The sequence below is a fragment of the Danio rerio genome, chromosome 7, assembly GCF_049306965.1.
Source record: "Danio rerio strain Tuebingen ecotype United States chromosome 7, GRCz12tu, whole genome shotgun sequence".
Taxonomy (NCBI): domain Eukaryota; kingdom Metazoa; phylum Chordata; class Actinopteri; order Cypriniformes; family Danionidae; genus Danio; species Danio rerio.
Genome location: NC_133182.1, coordinates 24,597,587 through 24,616,861, shown reverse-complemented (window position 1 = coordinate 24,616,861; position 19,275 = coordinate 24,597,587). Strand labels below are relative to the sequence as shown.

The following is a 19,275-nucleotide window of genomic DNA, read 5'->3' as shown; positions in this document are numbered from 1 at the left end:
TATTACTAGGCCTGTAGCTGATTATTTACAATAGTGCATACATGATTAAGAAACAAAACGTTTTCATTTTAAAAAGTAAAAACATGTTCAAATGTAATGGTCAAACCAAATTCTACTTGCTTTTATTCTCAGAGCTTTAATACATCATGACTGTTGAGGCAATGAATTGAAAGACACTGCAATGCAGTTTTAATACACTGATAGATATAGTGATTCAATAAAAAGATACATGGTAGAATAAACGCACATCAATACACAATGCATAACCATTTCTGAGCTATTTTTCATTCTAATGCAATGTTAGAAAATTAAAAAAGCCAGCTTTTCTTCCCTACTTTCTACTTGTCAGACCAGTTTCTTGCTTCCAGTACTTCAATGGTTATGCTTTCAGAATACAGATGCTATAGGTCGGAGTATTATCTCAGATGCAGACATGTTTTGTGAATAAAGTCGTCTTCCATGCTAGACTCCCAGGTTGATGTTGAGTGCTCCGTGTCTCGGGTCAACATTGTTGTCTTCTCCAGGAACGCAGGGCAGGCGAGGGTCGGCGGTCATGACTAGCGTGACCTGACACGTCAGAGACTCGACTCGAACCTCGCACCATGGGGGAAAATCCACAGGCCGATGGACACTGTGAGTGAACAGTTCTTTAACATTTGAGCTAAACAGACAGTGAATTTTAAAGAGCAAAGGGCAAGATACGTCATATGTAGAAGAGTTTTTTGTATGCTTTTTTAAAGGTGGGGAAAAAAGTGGTGTGAAATGTAAAAGAAAATGAGGTATAGACAATGCCTTCATCATTAAAGAATACAAAGATTTGCTGACATGCATAATACATAGAACTACAGCTATTAAAAGATTCGAAATATGTTTATGAAGTCATTTACAAGGACTTTAAACAGCCATTCAGAAGCAAGGACTATAACTCTTTGTTTTATAAATTTGGTTAAATGGACCTTTTCAAAACTTTTGCTGACTATAATAAATTGCAACTAAATATGTCAACTTATTTCTTCTTAGTTTATTGGTAGACATTTATGTTAGGCTTAGAAATAAATAAATAAATAAATGAACACTCTTTGGGAGAATAATTAAGATCAATTGTTTTTAGAAAATAAGCAGGCCGCTATGGCAAGCTGTTTTTACATCTAGAATACACATCTATTCATAAGCTAATAGTACTTATTTCTAGTAATAACACACTAGTACTAATTTTTAGGGACTAGAATCTTTTTCATCATTAGATACTGGTACTTATTGGGTACTAATATGAACTTATTTGCTGGATACTAATTTCAGCAGTGACCAGCAACTATTCTATTGTTAATAGTAAGAAATTTCTATTGATAGAAGTTCAGGGCAATCTGTCAATAAGATATCAATTTTAATCTAGTGTTCATTTCAATTATAATTAGCACATATTAGTTATAATTATTTTTTGTGTGTGTTTTTTAATTTGTTTATTATTCTTTTATTTAACTGTTTAAGTGATTGCGTGATCTCTGTTGCGCTGATTCTGGTCTTCTAACAGTTCCCTCCATTCGTCTGTGCTCTATGTGTAATGGGGCTCTTTCCTTCCTTGCTCCAAAACTCTGGAACTCAATCCCCTACAATATTAGGCACAGAATCCTTTAAAGCATTTAAAGTATCCCTGAAGACTCACTGTTTAAGACTCGCTTATTTGTGAGGTTTGTATTTTTTATTTGTTTTTCCATTTACAATGTTTCTGACTTGTTTTACTTCTGGATTACTGTATTTTCTGTATTTTCTAAAGTGCTAAAGGCGCTGTATAAAAATAAATCTATTATTATTATTAGATACTAATACTAGTGTACATTTAATAGGAACTAATAATATTGAATAAGTACTTGTAGCTTTTAAAAAAGATACTAGCCCCTAAAGGATCAGTACTAATGGCTAATGGAGATGTTTAGTGCTTTAAGGAATAGATACTAGCTAAAAATAAGTGCCTCAAACTCTGTTCTCATTCATTAGGTTCTTCAATTTAAGGGATATTTCACACAAAAATAAAAATTTACTCATCCTCTAAAGCAGAGGTGTCCAAACTCGGTCCTGGAGGGTTGGTGTCCTGCATAGTTTAGCTCAAACGTCCTTCAACACACCTCCCTGGAAGTTTCTAGTATACCTAGAAAGAGCTTGATTAGCTGCTTCAGGTGTGTTTAATTGTAGTTGGAACTAAAATATGCAGGACACAGGCCCTCCAGGACTGAGTTTGGACACCCCTGCTCAAGAGGTTCTAAGTCGGTTTAGGTTTCCTTTTTCTGTTGAAAACAAAAGAAGATATTTTGAAAAATGTTAGAAACTAGTAATCTTTGACTTCAACAAGAGGAAAAACAAATACTATGGACGTCAGTGGTTACTGCTTTTTAACATTTTTCAAATTCTCTTCTTTTGTGATAAACAGGTTTGTGAAAGGTGAGTACATGCTGACAGAACTTTAAGTTTTGTGTAAACTATCCCTTTAATATCAATCTGATGAATAAATGCTAGATGTATTTTTAGTTCTTACGTTTCGCAGCATCCCACGCCGACAGGGTGCAGACAGGTGCAATGAACACATCCCTCCTCCATCCAGCTCTCCCCCATTGAGTACTGCTTCCCATCATACTCGCACAAAGCTGTTGAGAGAGATGTCAAACACAGTCGGAATCAGAGTGGACGGTCCACAAGAGCACTAACTAAATAAACACTTACACTCACCTTGAGAGTTGAAGTGGCACTGCATTGGTGCTGCTGAACATCTCGTCCAGACCATGCAGGCCATGAAGAACATCACTGCATCGCGTCTCGAAATGGTATTCATCTCAGTTGTTCGATTGACTTCTGATGTTCTCTTCTCTTTCGCACCTCAATTTATACATCCTTGCGTTCATGGGAAGGGTGTGGGGAGTGGTTTACCCCCTACCTGAGGTGTGTTAGTTAGGTTAGTTAGGCTGTTTGAGGGGGGTGTGTGAAGGAAAAAGCTGTGGCTTGGCACCACTTTCTCTTTTTCTCTGGTGATTGCCATTCTCCGCTCCACTGGGCATGACCCTGAAAAACTATAGAAATTCTGACACATCCTGGGATGACTAAGAGAGGTGGGGAAGAGAGCAAGAGAGAGAGCAAAGTTGACACAGAGAGGATGAAGAGCAATTTTGGATAGCATGGATTTGGTTTTGGGTGAATATTGGTTTGAAAAGGATTTTCTTATGCTCACCGGAGATGCATTTTGTTCGCTTAGTAAATATTGTGAAATATTATTAAAATTCTTGTTATTTCTTTTTATTTTAATACATTTTAAAATGTAATTTATTTGAGTGATAGAAAGCTCAAATATTTGCAGCAATTTCTCCAGTCCTCAGTGTTGCACAAACTGTCATGTCATATTCAATTCAATTCACCTTTATTTTTTAGAGCGCTTTTACAATGTAAATTGTCAAAGCAGCTTCACATAGAAGATCATAGTAAATTGAAGCAGTGTCAGTTCATTTCAGTTGAACTCAGTTCAGTGTGGTTTAATAATCACTACTGAGAGTTCAAACACTGAAGAGCAAATCCATCGATGCGTAGCTCTACAGGTTTCGAACCATGCAAAAAGAAAAAGTGAAGAATTAAAAAACCTTGAGAGAAACCAGGCTTAGTTGGGCATCGCCATTTCTCATATGGCCAAACGTCTTGTGCAGAGCTGCAGTCTAGGCGCTGGAGAAGCTAAACGTCAGCGAGACTCGTCTGTCCCCAGAGCGTCAAAGTAATCAGTCCCATACTCTCCACTCCTCCATGACCACCACAGCAGCTGCTCAGGACACGGCCTGGTCCAGGATTATGGAAACTTTAGGATCATCTCGTCGCTGGTCTTGGATCGAATCAGTGGTGCTGCATAGTCTCTAAGGATCTCGGGTATTTTTTCTGCATAATATTTTTTTGTAAATGGTTTTGAGGTTTTTTGACTAGATGAGACTCTTTAGAATAGGGGTGCTAAACTCTGTCCTAGAGGGCCGTTGTCCTGGAGAGTTTGGCTCCAATCATAATCAAGTACACCTGAACCAGCTAATCAAGTTCTTTCTAGATATGCTAAAAACTTCCTAACAGGTGTGTTGAAGCAAGTTAGAGCTAAACTTAGCGGGACAGGGCTCTTCAGGACCAAGTTTAAACACCCCTATTTTATAGGCAAAAACAATGTACCTGTCAGTTTTAAGTTTTGGGGCTTTTCATTACTCATATTTATTTGAAGTTTTTTTTTTTTTTTTTACACAGGTTTGTCATAATTTGCATAATCATATACAAAATTGAATTCTACAATTTTTGGGGGGTCTTTGCAGTATGTCCTGAATTATGGCGTGATGAAGAAAGACTTATCAAAGTTTGACAAAACAATTTTGAACCTGACTTATATAAAATATATAATAATAATCACCAGAAATGTTTGCAGTTCTTAATAACTATTCATTTATTTTGCAGTATTCATCCACACGGACATAACCTATAAACACGTTTTAATATGATTTTGATATAGGTTTTTAATATATTTTCCCATATTAAATGTACATCTATGCAAATATATGTTCACCTATATGTTTACCTATATATTAGTAAAATCATTAAAATCCATTTTTTTAGTTAGTTCTTAGTTATTGCCTTGAGAATAGAAAATATGAGCTAGACATCATGTATGACAGTTGCCAAAGTGAGATATGAGCTAATGTATATAGGAGATTTTGTATGTACATATAGGGCTTATATGTGGATATATAGAAGCAATGCAGGAGACCTATATGGCCTGTATATGCACATATATGCACCTTAAATGTGCCTATATGTGGCATATATACATAAATTTGCAGCATATTATCATACATGTGCATATATATACTGCTTATAGGTTTCATAAATGCGCATATATCCTCATATAGGTTCTTTCCATGTAAGCACCTGCAGTATTTTTTCTTAAATTCATCAAAAGAGATTTTATTTAGACATATCTTGTATATAATTGTAACTTTATTTCATTAATTTAACGTGTTCTTGCCTAATTGGTATCCATTGGTACCTATTGGTATTGAGCGTTCCATGAAGAACCTTTAACATTGTTGGTGTTCCTTTTCAGTCCTCAAATGTTTTCATATACAGTAGAAAATGGTTTGTTTCTTTAGATTGTTCAAATCTTCACAAGTATAATGTCCTTAAAATGTTCTTTGATGAACCAAAAAAAGTTCCAATGGTGTAACTGAAAACTCCCTCTTGTTCATGGGACCTTTATTTTTAGTGCAACTGATAAAAATGCAGGCAATTTTTTTTTTGTCAGATGTCAGTTTATGCATCCTTGAATAACACTGATGATGGTCATCTGGTGGTTCTCGACGTCCACCGGGTGGTTACCAGGTGATCTTCAAACACACAAACACAGGCATCCATCAGAAGCGTGGTCCTCGAGTCTGTGTGACCCCCGTCTGCATCTTTGGACTGAGCTCATGCCAATGACGTCATGGCCGCGGTGACCTCATGATGGTCCAGCTGAAGATGTTCATGAGCAGGAGGAAGCTCATAAAGGCAGAACTGGACGTTTATTGCACAACTGCCACAGGCGTTTGTTTATGACTAGATGAAGATGTAATATTCCTGAAGTGTGTTTTGTTGTTGTTGTTGAGGAAGGATCCTAGGTAGGTGTCGAGCGTGAGAGACTAGGTTTGAGCGGATGCCGAGAAGGTAATGCTCTTTGAGCCAGAACCAAACATTACATACTCATTCGCGCATTAGCTCATCCCTCGTCATCTCTGCTATCAAGGTGGAAAAATGTGCGATAGAAGAAACAGGCGTTTTCCAATGAGGCCCAGGGGTACCACAAAGTCTGTTTGTAGCATTCACGCCTGTGTCACCCCACAGTAGTCTGAAAGGTGTTGAAAGCTCGTCCCTGTGTACTGCGTGTTGTACCACTACTACTTTGGACAAAATGACTCACGGTCTCTGCTCTGGCCGGGATTTCTGACCATGGTTGAAAGTTGGTGGCGTATTTAATCATTGGCAAGAACATGTTTTGTGATAGCCAAAAGCCACTGGGCACCGGTTCTTGTTGTTTAGCTTGTCGGTTAATCTTAGGTTATTGTTTTTAAATGGTTAAAAGCAGCCAAAAAAGTTGTTATGAATTGTTTTTTTGGCTGCATGTTTCCTGATTTAATGGTAAACTTTTGGTAACCTGTTTCCTTAATCCTCATGCAGGCACAAGTAAAGCAATTCTAGGAAAGTAAGACGGTTTGGAAGTTTAATTGGCCAACACTTTCATCATTTTGTGTTCTTTTTAAAAAGTTAAGTCATGTTGGATTCAATCGCAGAACTCTGGCATTAAGTACATCGCAGTTCTGGGGACTTGATTACCTCTGGGACCTTTTTCTTTTCCAAATGCCAGTCTCAGTCTCAATTATGGCAAAATGTTAATATCTTTAGTTGTGTAACACCTTAGTTTAAGCACAAATTCCCTCTATTAACTACCGGCTTATTACCCGCCTGTTTTTAAGATATTTCTGTTTATTAGTTCAAGCATGATCTTATTCTTCATCCCTAACCTTACCCAACACCTGCCGTAGAGACAACTACAGCCTTACTAACTATTCATAAGCAGAAATTAGTAGCTTATTGAGCTAAATATCTTAATTTATAGTTTGTTAAAAGTTAGAATTGTACTTTAAAATAAAGTGTGAGCTTTTGTTGATCATCTTTCTCATTTTATGTTGTGATTAAATGGTCACTTGCCAACAGCTAGCTCTCTGCAACTCTCACATGGTCACCTACTGAAGCTAAGCAGTGCTGCACCTAGTCAGTACCTGGATGGGAGACCACATAGGAAAGCTAGGTGGCTCCCGGAAGTGGTGTTATGGAGACCAGTAGGGGGCGCTCAACCTGCAGTCTGTGTGGGTCCTAACGCCCCAGTATATTGATGGGGACTTTGCTCAGTGAGTGCCATCTTTCAGATGAGACATTAAACCGAGGTCCTGACTCTCTGTGGTCGTTAAAAATCCCAGGATGTCATTCGAAAAGAGTAGGGGTTTATCCCTGGTATCCTGGCCAGATTTGCTCACTGGCCTCTGTTCTTCATGAACATCCTCATATCATAATTGGCTTCATCACTCTGTCTCCTCTCCACCAATCAGCTAGTGTGTGGTGTGCGGTCTGGTGCAATGTGGATGGCTCGACAGCAGCCATGTTACATGATAGTGGATGAGGAGATTCCCCCCAATGTGCACAGCGCTTTGAGTATCCATAAAAGTATATATAAATGTAAGGAATTATTATTACTATTATTATTCAATTAATTAGAGTGTCTTTAATGGCCTACAGTGGGCAAGTGACTGCTGGAATGGGATCATTAGAATTGTAAAAAAATTATTCCTGGTCTGATGATTCCTGTTTTTAAACATTATGCAGACAACCATGTATGTTTGGGCAATTTACCTAAGGAAGTGATGGCATTAGAATGCTCTGTGTAATGATAGCAAGCTGGTGAAGCTAGTGCGATGCTCTCTGCAATGTTCTTCTAGGAAACACTGAGATCAGCCAGTCATGTGACACCAACCTCCTAAACACTGTTAATAACTATAATAATTCCTTACATTTATATAGCGCTTTTCTGGACACTCAAAGCACTTTACACATTGGGGGAATCTCCTCATTCACCACCAGTGTGCAGCATCCACCAGGATGACCTGACGGCAACCATATTGCACCAGACCGCACAAGGTGGTGGTGGTTCTAGAGTCAGTGCTTTGCTAGGGTAACACTGTTCTGGCAGCAGGTGGATGACCAACAGCACATTAGAATGGATGGATGTGATTTTGCCAAGTAGAATGCGATCCTGTAACATCTAAAAATCAAAAATGTCTTCTAAAATGTACATCTTCAAAAATGTGATCCCTACCCCTAAACCTAACTCCAACTGTAAATTATTCAGATAGCAATGCACATAACCCAAACTGTACGCTTAAACTTGAATTTGATTGGATGATTAGACTGTTAATCCAGGAACATACTCTACACTAACAGCACATTAGACAGGTTTAGTGATCACCATAAAGTGCAGTGGATATCATAAAGAAACCATTTATAAATACTAGAAATAATGTAACATTCATTGTTGCTAGTAAAACGAAATAGGCTAAAATAAGCTGTAACCAGTGATCAGAATTAGAGAACAGCAATGATTTCAGTCTCTTCCACAGTTTGGTGTCTGTAGTGGGTTTCGTAGGAGTTTAAATCAGGAATGAACAGTTCATTATTTTATAGTTTTCAGATTCACTGTGTAACAGGCGGAATTGTCCTGCGCAGCCTGGATATATTTAGGTCATGGTAGCAAATCTTTTGAATAATTGTATTTAAGAAAATAAGCTAAGAACCAACTCAGATCAATCAGATCAGCTAATACTTAATCCATCACTTGTGCAATTATTAACTGGATATAATTCTGGATATAATATAATGCCTGCTAAGAGCAAGCCAGTGGAAACCTTCATTACCCAAGAGTGCAGCTGCCCATTGGCTTCAACCCAAAGGAATGTGGCAAAGCCCCCTCTGTGAGTGTTCGGAACACATGAGGGGTGGCAATGAGCCTTATCCTCTTTAACAGCTCCTGAGTCCCGAGCGGAGTGTGTAATGGACTGCGGTCCTGTTCTGTTGTGCAGTCTGACTCATCACCATGTATTATATAACCACACACTAATGTGCAGGGGGGACCCAGGGTTACACTAAGATTTAGATGTAAGTGATCAGGTGCTAAGCTGCCAACAGATGTAAATTAAATTCCAGAAAAAACTGTGCTTTTTCAATCATTTTACTGGCTTGTTTCTTTTCTGCCCTCACACATGATGGCAAAAAACACACTTTGTGTGTAAAGAGATGATGTTTTTACGGAGTGCAGCGTATTTTGTTTCCTATATACACAAACACACAAATAAAATGTTGATTGGTTAGAGAAAATACTGGGAGAACATTTTGTTAATGCACCCAAAAGACAGATAGAGTTTACAAAAAATGACTTGTCCATCTGCTGGGTAGAAAAGCTGATGAAGACAAATAAATATATTTTCTGGATAAAAATTAGAGCACTTGAGAGTTATAAGTTATCTGGATTTGCCATCAATATGTGTTATCATGTGTAAAAGGACACAAGAACAGGGCTAATAATGGCAAATCCAGAGAAATACAACAAAGTGAATAAGATGTGCATTTTTGTATCTCTCTTTCTCTCTCTCTCTCTCCCCGTGTGTGTGTGTGTGTGTGTGTGTGTGTGTGTGTGTGTGTGTGTGTGTGTGTGTGTGTGTGTGTGTGTGTGTGTGTGTGTGTGTGTGTGTGTGTGTGTGTGTTTAATATATTTCAAACAGCACCTACAAAATCACATGACAGAATAAATCAAGTCTCGCTGTTGGGATTTAAATTATTTGAACAGATGAAACTTGTACGAAAAATCGCCATTGTTCAGTCTACTCTCATAATAATCAATGCAAATAGTACTTTCAGTACAACGAATGTGCAATTCACAGGACTTTTAAACGCTTTGTGAAATGTGTCCGCTTTCACTTTCCGTTATTTAACCAAACAGGAAGCCGCTAAGATTCAACAGACCAAAGAAGCCGTTTTAATCGTCTCAGCCCTTACAATCCGCTGCAGCGATCGAACGGATTTGACATCGATTGTTTAAGCCTGGCTACAATGTTTTCGTTTCCAAAAACGGACGCGATGATGCGCTGTCAGATGTACATTACAACTTTATTATTGTCTTAAATTAAGACAGCAAGTTTTTTTTTTGTACGGCCATATTGGTTATTAGTAATCAATTGAAGTTGCTTCAGATTATAAGCTGTTGCGAAAAGCAAAAGCTCCAGTAGATCCAGTGCAGGGTCTTTGCTATAGGCCCTGCAATTCATCTCCCACCGCCGGACAAATTTGCAATTTTCTTTTTATATGCCTTTCTGCCTATTCACTACGGTTTCATAACACTTCGTCGATCATTGAAGATGGACACTGACAAGTTTAACTATGTGTACAGTTGCGATTTGGACATAAACGTTCAACTGAAAATGTAAGTATGTTTCTGGACCTTAGTCATTGTTTGATTGTAGAACTGTCAGACTTTCAGCAGAGACGATCGATCTAACACCTCATCGTTTATTATGGGGAAAATACATGTTTTGCGTTTCTACTGTTCACTTCGGCAGATAAAATCTCCAAAAATTCATATGCGGAGAGAGTACATAATGTACACTTAAAATGACTTTTGTTGTTTATTTAAACTAACGTACTTATTTAAAATGAGTTGAAACGCATCTCTTGAGGGGTTTTGTAGGACAACTTAATAGTTTTATGATCAATCCACTTAAATTTGTAAAACTACCAAGTTAGATTCATTCCGGGACATTCTAAAATGCTTAAAATTAAAAAAGCTTAAAGTGGCTAAATGTACCTAAACATCAACCTATATTTTACAGTCTATGACATCAACCAGAAAAACCCAAATTTCTGTCAAACTTTACTTGTAATTAACTCTAACTACTGTAAGAAGAACGAGTCCCAATTCCATAGATAAAGTGAAAACATATCGTTAAACTTTTTCTCATTAAAGTCTATTATAAGGAAAAAAGCTTAACATGGCTTAATGTACCTAAACAACAAACGGGGGAAACCAAATTTCTATAAAATTTTACTTGTGATTAACACTAACTACTATCAAAAGAATGAGCTCTAATTTTAGTAAGTGAAAATGATCACATTATGCGTTTTTCTCCATTGAAGTCCGCAATAAAAAGAGAAAAACTTAACCCGGAATGCAATGGAAATGTCAATCTTGCTATGAAAAAAAAAGTTTTTGCCAAAATATCGAAACCGTTTTTGTGTAAGCAAGTATTTAACAGTACTTTAAAACTAATCAAAAATGTCTCTGGTAATGTTTTCAAACTAATATATTTGATTGTCAATTTCACATCTGTCACATCCATAATGGAGCTTGTTCTTCACAAATGCAAAAAATGTCAAATGAAATAAACTCAATCATGTTTGTTCTATAATGAGCCAACTCTTATCCTTTTAATTGCCATTATTTCTTTTGAGTTGTGCAGTTTAATTCACAGAATTTCTACAAAGTACATTGTATGCTGTAAAATCGCTAACTTTTTTGGTCACATCCATAGCGCATATTTATTTGCCTCATTTAAAATATAAAAAACATTTACAGATTGATATTTTTCTGGTCCCAAAGCTCTGTGGTTAGTTGTTTTGGAAAATATAAGCAGATATTTTAATATAATGCTAACATGTACTTTCTCTGTCAATTTATGCTTTGAGATTTGAATGCAGATGTCACTTCCTTAAACTTGCAGTTGCTCCAACATGGCTACCTGAAAAAGTGGGGCACACCAAAAATCTATACAATTTTACTTGTGATTAACACTAACTCCTATCAAAAGATCAAGCCCTGATTCTAGATGAAGCGAACAATGTCATGTTAAGTGTTTTGTCCCCAATTAAGTCCATTTTAACAGCTTAACTTAACTTAAGTTTTTAACTTAACAAATTAACTTAAGTTTTTAACTTAACTTTAACTTTTTAACTTAACAATATCCGGAGATAATCAGATTTCAATAAAAATATACTCATGATAAACACTGTGCTGTTAAAAGAACAAGCTTTTATTTTAGTGTATCAAGTAAATATTATTACTTTAACCAGTGGTCTCAAACTCAGTTCCTGGAGGGCCGCAGCTCTCTATAGTTTAGCTCCAACCACCTTCAGCTCACACCTGCTTAATAGTCTCTACAGTCTTGAACACCTTCATTTGTTGGGTCAGCTGTGGGTCAGCTGGTTGAAGCAAAACTGTGCAGAGCTGCAGCCTTCCAGGAGTCCAGTTTGAGACGTATGACTTTAAGCCAGGGGTGTCCAAACTTGGTCCTGGAGGGCCGGTGTCCTGCATAGTTTAGCTCCAACTTCCTTTATCACTCCTCCCTTAAAGTTTCTAGTATACCTAAAAAGGGCTTGATTTACTGGCTCAAGTGTGTTTAATTGGGGTTTGATCTAAAATATGCAGGACACAGGCCTCCAAGACAGAGTTTGGACACCCCTGCTTTAAGCATTCTCACCATAGAAGTCCATTATAAGGAAACAACTTAATATACCTTAGCACAGACCAGGGAAAACAAATTTCTTTCAAACTTTAATTGTGAATAACACTAACCATTATTAAAAGAACAGACCCTAAGTCCATGAATGAAATCAACAATGTCATGTTAAGTGTTTTCTCTCCATTCAAGTCTATAATAAGGAAAGGCTTAACATACCAATAATTGAGGGAAGCCAAATTTTTAAAAAGGCTGTCAATAAAATCTAATTTTATTTACGAGAGATTAACCCTTGCTATCAAAGGAATGTGCTTGTGCATGTCATTGACATCCCGACAACAACCTAGGGAAAAACGCTTAACACAATACAGTTCACTTTAGCGTTGGAAACGAGCTCATTCTTTTGATTTTTAGCTTGTGTTTATTACAATTAAAATTTAATAGAAATGTATCTTCCCCCATTTGTTGTTAAAGTACATTAAGCCACGTTAAGCTTTTTCCTTATAATAGACTTTAATGAGGGAGAGAAAACCTCTTAACGGGATGTTTTCACTTTATCAATGCAATTGGGACTCATTCTTTTCACAGTAGTTAGGGTAAATTACAAGTGAACTTTGACAGAGATTTGGGTTTCTCTGGTTGATACATTAAGCCATGTTAAGCTTTTTTCATATTAAGTGTTTTAAAATGTCTCCTAATTCCTTTATGTTGTCCTGACACAAATCGGTTGTGTGGGACCCAGCATGTTGTTACAGTGTAGTGTTTATAATTATATATGGGGAATCCTCTGTTCGTGCAATCATGTCGTTGTTTTTGCGATGTTTACCAAAGCGAGCATAGCAACACAGTGAGTCAGAAGAAGAAAGTGCTAACACGAGTCCAGCGAGAGCTTTTGTGTTTTAGGACTGTCATCTGCCTATTGACATCATTCTCCTTTTGCCCTCGACCTTAACGAGTCTCTGTCCGCGCGTGGATCATAAATGAAGATCATAAATGGTTTGTCCTGCTGCATCATGGAATTTGTTTAATTTCTCTGTTTGCACTGGATTGAGTTGAAGGACAGAGGAGTCCCAGGATGACAGTAAGCAAACTTGCACAAGAACTCATCATCATGGGACAGTGACTGTAAAAGCCAAACTGCATGAAGGGCTGTTACCACTTGCAGCACTTGGAATAACGGAATAATTTGACTTTTCGATCTTCAAAATTAGGCCTGAAGTACACTTGCTTCTTCACTAGTACTGGCAAACCATATTTGATAGCTTGATTAAAAATGTGAACAAAATACTGTAGTATTTTATAGACTGTAGAAGTGAAACAGTGTTTGAAACCACTGTTAAGGTACTGAAGTTTGTTGTCATAATTCCCTAGGGATTGTGGAAATACAGCAACTATACTAATATAAACAATTTTAATACTGCGCTAAGTTTTAAAAACTATTTCAATGATACAGTACACAACAGTTTACCATAGTAAAAATTAAAGTTTACAACATGCTTATCACATTTCTTTAGTTTATGATAGTTAATGCCATTGTATGCTGTAGTTTTTGATAAGAGCCAGTTAGAAAAAACAACTATAATGTAGTATAATGTATTTTCTTATAGTATGGTAAAAAACACTGAGCGATTTATTGTAAATTACTATATTCATTCTTCATGTATGCTCTGGCACAAGTGCACTAGAAAGGTTCGTCCTTGATCGGTATGTCTGTCCAAAAAGTTTTAATCTATAAGTTGTACTTTAAACACCCTTTATGTGTGTCTGTGTCTGGTTCAATGTTAGCACATTGGTTTTCCACTTTGAAACTCCAAGCTAGTTTAAGTTTCTTTTCAGAGTACTTGTTTTTTTTCAGATACTTTCCGTAAAAGATACCTGTTTTAACTTAAAGATCTGTTGCTATAAAAATAAAACTAATACTTAAGTGACTTGAAATATTAATGGAAATATGCAAATTTATTAAGCAAAGTTATTTGGAAAATGTTGTCTATCCGTAGCCTACTTTTTCCACTTTTCATAAATCTCCTAGATTGACTAAAATCTGGGCTGCCCAAACTCTTTCTTATAAAGGGCCAAAATCTAAATTTTTTGGCATATATAAATATCCCAAAGTATTACATTAAAGTCGCCATGGTAATTACCTTATTTATTAGTATTTAAAATAAAAAAAAATAGTTTTTTACACTTCATACCCAACTTCTTACAATAAAAACATTTATAGCAAAATGGTGTTCAATGCTTAATACACTAATCAAGATGGACCTTCCTTTGCCTTGATTTGCATATTGAAAACCCTTCAATTGACAGTATTTACATTTTTAAAAATCTGATTCATGCACAAGATTTAATTGACAGATTTAATTTCAATTAGCTTTTTGTAGCTTAAAAACAAACAAACAAACAACTAAAAAAACTAACAAAAATGGTTACATTAAAATTAGAAATAATCTTTGTTAAAGGCATTCGCCCCAACCTTTCCATCATTCTCCTTTTTTCTCAGATGTAATGGCAGGCCAAATCAAGGTTACCGTGGGCCAACTGTGGCCCGCAGGTCCTACTTTGGGTATCTCTGAATAAAAACAACAAAAGTGACATATTCTTGAGTTTTTATGATAATTAGTGTGCTTTTTTATGCGCTTTAAACCCACTTTACTAATTCTAATACCATTCATACATTTTGGGGTAGCATAATATTTTTGAAATCACATATCGTTTAAAAAATATTTTCACTGTATTTTTTGGTCAAATATAAAAGGCAACACCCTTGACAAATAAACCATATCATTTTTTCTTCTTCTTTGAAGTGTTTATGGTGAAAATTGATGAAAATTCATTGTTCAAATTATTTAGCCCAACCCTTTACGAAGCAAAAACTTTTACTGCGTTTTCTTTTTTTGCTTTTGCAGAGGCAGTCTGGAGGGAAAGCGAGAGCAGAAGAGCTACAAAGCTCTGCTTGAAGACCCCATGCTGCGATTCTCAGGACTCTATCAGGAGAGCTGCTCTGATCTGTACGTCACCTGTCAGGTGTTTGCTGAGGGAAAACCACTTGCCCTGCCTGTACGAACCTCTTATAAGGCCTTCAGCACTCGCTGGAAGTGAGTGCATTTATCTGTGGTTCATCTCTGTATTTATGCATGTGTGACCCAGTGATGAGCCCAAGCAGGAAACCAAACCAAGTATCAGAGATGCTTCTTACAGATAACTAAATTGCCTGAAACCAATATTGGCACTTTTGGTTTTTAAGAAGAATCTTTATTGTTTAATCTTGTGATCTTTTGCTCTAAGCATTAACAAAAAAGAAATCTGCTCTCATTGAGAAAAAAAATGGCAAACACAGCAGTTTAAAAACAAACAAGCTAGTGTCTTTGTTATCTATTTATATATATATATATATATATATATATATATATATATATATATATATATATATATACATGTGTGTGTGTGCGTGCCAAAATTATTGCCACCCTATGAATTCGTATAAGCCAAACATTTTTTAAAGTATATTCCCAATTTTGTAGTAAATCTGGGTGACTGAGAAAGGAAAATAGTTGAACTTTAATCTCCTGTATGTCCTGTCATTCATCTTAATGGGAAAACACAAAAACATAGCTGTGATTTTTGCAGCAAAAGATTGTTGAGCTTCAAAAAATGGGAAGTGGCTATAAGAAAATAGCAAAAATGCTGAAACATGCAATGGTTTGTTCATATTTAAAAGATTAAAAGCTTATAGATAATTTATTTACAGCCAACTGTACTCATGTTTATCAAGGGTAGTGGTTAGTGGATGGCTTATATATAGCTCATATATTTTTTTAGTCTTTTATTATCTAACATTGTTGGCTCTGGTAAATATTTAATAGATATTTGAGAAATAAGTGAGAAATATGATATAATATACACTATTGTGTCTCTGCTTGTTCAGCTGGAATGAATGGCTCCGGCTGCCCGTGAAGTATCCTGACCTGCCTCAGAGTGCCCAGGTGACTCTGACCGTGTGGGACGTGTATGGACCTGGCCGCGCCACACCTGTTGGGGGCACTACAGTCACCTTGTTTGGAAAATATGGGTAAGAATTTTACAATATTTGTTTATCATTAATAAAGATGTGTTCCTTCTTAACCATCGTGCAAGCAGTTAAAGTTTAAATTATTTATCTGTTGATTAAAAGATATTGTGCATATCTGTCATCTTTCATGATTGGTTTTAAATATTTCTTTATGAAGACAAATAAATTGTGGTAAAATGTTTATTAGGATTTTTTCTATTAGTTTACAAATTTGAATTCAGCTTTTATTTAGTAAAGGTGCATATAATCAAATAGTATTAAAGAAATTAAAAATTTTATAGAATATATTCATTCAGTTTGCCCATGACAGATGCACATATAACGTTGTCTATAGTAATATACCTGTATATACATTTGTCAATTTGTATATTTGCATTCACTGTTTACTTCTATTTTTAAAATATATTTATGGTCTGTTTTTAATTCTGTCTCTGTAATTCTGTTGCACTGTAGAAGCTCTGTCACAAAAATAAATTCCTCGTATGTGTGAACATACCTGGCAATAAAGCTCTTTCTGATTCTGATTCAATTTAATAAATTAATAAACAATCAAAATACAGATTCAACAAATACTAAAGAACACAACCGTCTTCAACAATAATAATATTTTGCAATATTTCTTAAGTGCTAAATGTGCATGATGAGAAGAACTATTGGCCACTGAAAACTAAACCACAAAAATAAACCGCAGTTTGAAATGTATTCAAGTAAAAACTGTTTGTTTAATTTGTAATAATATGTAATGTGGTGTGTCATTGTGCTGTGTTTTTAAATAGATTTAGCTTTAGTGATTAAAGAGAGTCCTTTTTACAAATATTTTAAAATATATAACAACAACACTGACACTATACGTTGAACCAGTAAATGCATTTAGTCACCTTGGAAGTGTAAGGTTCTGTCTGCGTTCTGAATGAGTTTGTGTTATTAAGCTTCAAAGTGTTTGAATTCCATATAGCAAGCAGCATGTGTCTAACATTAGTTTTTTTTTTATAAAAAGTCTTAAAATGTAAACAATTTAAAAAAAATAAACATCCCATGACGTAAATTTGTTGTCTTTTGATGTGAACATGTCAATAACTCAATTTTAACAAATATGTTATATAGAACCGTATCCGCTTGTTAAGTGTGACGTCACGCGAAGCGGCTTCCAGGTCAAATCGCTCTATCAAACTGTATGAGGAGACTCGTGAAATGGTAATATTAAACATTTACAAAGCGAATACTTTCGAAAATCACGATCGCAATATATATGTCCATGCCTAATATCCGATGGCCAGAAAGTGATAAATTTTTTATAAATTGTTAAAATTTTGGTATTTGTGATGCAGCAAGCCCAGAGATTATTGTGTACACTTTATATAAAATTGTCTTAAATGTTTGATAGGAATAAAAAGTGGTCATAAACAAATTTTCTCAATTCAAATGAGTAGCCGCTTGGACCCGGAAACAGTATTACATACATCACCAACACGTCAACAAGCGGATAATTCTAAGGTGCCGATTTGTAAAGATAATAAGCAAAACAGAACAATTATGTTCACAAACTTCCTTATAGAGAGATTTTGGAGGAAACAGGACAAGATATTTTTGTGCAAAATTAAAATGATTCTAGCTCTGCCAAGGCTTTCTTGCCATACTTTTAGAGAAGTTAGTTTGGCAAACACATAATATTGTGCTCTAGGACGCCATGCAGAGTTTCCTAAATTCTTCAGTCAGCTGACTCCATCTCAGCTGCGTCCTGTCACAGATATTCCATGCTAACATCATTGTGTTCCAGATTTTAGGGTTCCAGTATTTTCAGAGGACGCCAGAGGGGCTTTTGCGTTCCTGTTTTGCTCTTTGTTTTTGTTTTGCCTCACATTAATATTGCTTTGTCAAAAGTTGTTATTGCTATCTTGTTTATTTTCATTAATTTTCTTTTTATTATTCATTTTGAAAGGAGTGAGGGCTGGCTTTGTATTTTTCTGTTTGGTTAAGTTAAAAGTAGTTAAGTTAGAGTGTTTAAACGCCGAAGACTTGCTTTCCATTATTTTGTTTTCAGTTAGGTAAAAGTATTTTACTGAGTTAGTTAGATTTTTGGTTTGTTATTTTCTTTTCTTTTAGTGACACTTTTGTTCTCTTTCCCTGTGGGGTTTATTGTTTTTGGATTATTTAGTTTTTATAAATTGTATATAATTTACCTTTTGTGTTATTTGTTGTTATCTATATTCTTCTTCTTTATTATTACTATTCTCTGTTTATCTTTGATTTCTGTATAATATATTATTCTCTTTTTGGCAGTATTTTGCTTGATGCATGGTTCTTCTTTTCCTATATTACACAAAGTTGTCACAATATAAATGTTATTTACTTCAGTCCGTAGTTATCAGTGCTTTGCAACTTGAATCATGAAGTCGTAGCAGTGATAATGAACATTCGAAAAATTAATAATGCTAATGAATAAAAATCTCTGCATTCTACAGTTGTCTGTGAGGGGTTATTCATATTGTAGTTAACAGATTATGATCAGATGGTTTGACAAACTTGACACCTCTTTTGTCAGTCTCTCTCAATCTCCGCTCTGTCCAACAGAATGTTCCGGCAGGGCATGCATGATCTGAAGGTGTGGCCGGGTGTGGAGGGAGATGGAACTGAGCCCACCAGTACACCAGGACGGACCAGCAGCTCTCTGGCAGAAGACCAGATGGGCCGCCTGGCCAAGGTCAGTTGAGGGATGGGGAGTGGAGGAGCCACAAACTGGAGAAATATGCCTGTGGACAGTTACTGCACATGAGGGATATGTTCAGTGAGAAGTGGATGGCAGGGTGGGATAGATGGATACGCTGATTGTGTTTATAGATGATAAAGTTTGTGGAAAGAATGAGAGTTAAGAGTGTTTGTTGTTGCGAGGGAGTGTGTTTTTGTGTGTGATATTTGTGTGCGTGTGTTTTGTAAAAGGATATGTTTTTAACTGCCCTCTGTTCCAGGGCCCAGACCTGGAGATACTTAGTGACGTGAGTATGAGAGAAAACAGGAAAGGAATGCTGAATGTATGTGTATGTGTGTGCGTGTGTGTATGAGCGTGAGCTTGACTTAAATATGTGGGAAAGATGTAGGACAGGATACATATTTAGC

The 19,275-nt window shown here is 36.1% G+C and overlaps 2 protein-coding genes across 4 annotated transcripts in view; one reads left to right on the top strand and one right to left on the bottom strand.

Annotated features, from left to right (window-relative positions):
- Window positions 1-138: 138 nt before the first annotated feature.
- msmp1 (microseminoprotein, prostate associated 1) lies at window positions 139-3,758 on the bottom strand. Its single transcript, XM_068222592.2, has 3 exons — window positions 2,722-3,758; window positions 2,531-2,639; window positions 139-631 (listed from the first exon to the last, which is right to left on the bottom strand). Exons 1-3 carry the CDS (start codon window positions 2,822-2,824, stop codon window positions 463-465), a joined length of 381 nt encoding a protein of 126 aa, XP_068078693.1. The 5' UTR covers window positions 2,825-3,758; the 3' UTR covers window positions 139-462.
- A 5,928-nt stretch (window positions 3,759-9,686) lies between these two features.
- Window positions 9,687-19,275, top strand: part of pik3c3 (phosphatidylinositol 3-kinase, catalytic subunit type 3) — a 28,488-nt gene continuing 18,899 nt past the window's right edge. For 2 of the 3 annotated variants that reach the window (NR_137316.1, NM_001328533.1), the window contains exons 1-4: window positions 9,687-10,063; window positions 14,999-15,187; window positions 16,018-16,161; window positions 18,733-18,862. Coding sequence is in view for 2 of the 3 variants with exons in the window: in NM_001328533.1 (NP_001315462.1) it covers window positions 9,999-10,063; window positions 14,999-15,187; window positions 16,018-16,161; window positions 18,733-18,862 (528 nt within the window). In the remaining variant the exon portion in view is untranslated. Of the gene's footprint in view, window positions 10,064-14,998; window positions 15,188-16,017; window positions 16,162-18,732; window positions 18,863-19,127; window positions 19,155-19,275 lie in introns of all 3 variants that reach the window. The other variant, XM_021477525.3, reaches the window with a different exon arrangement.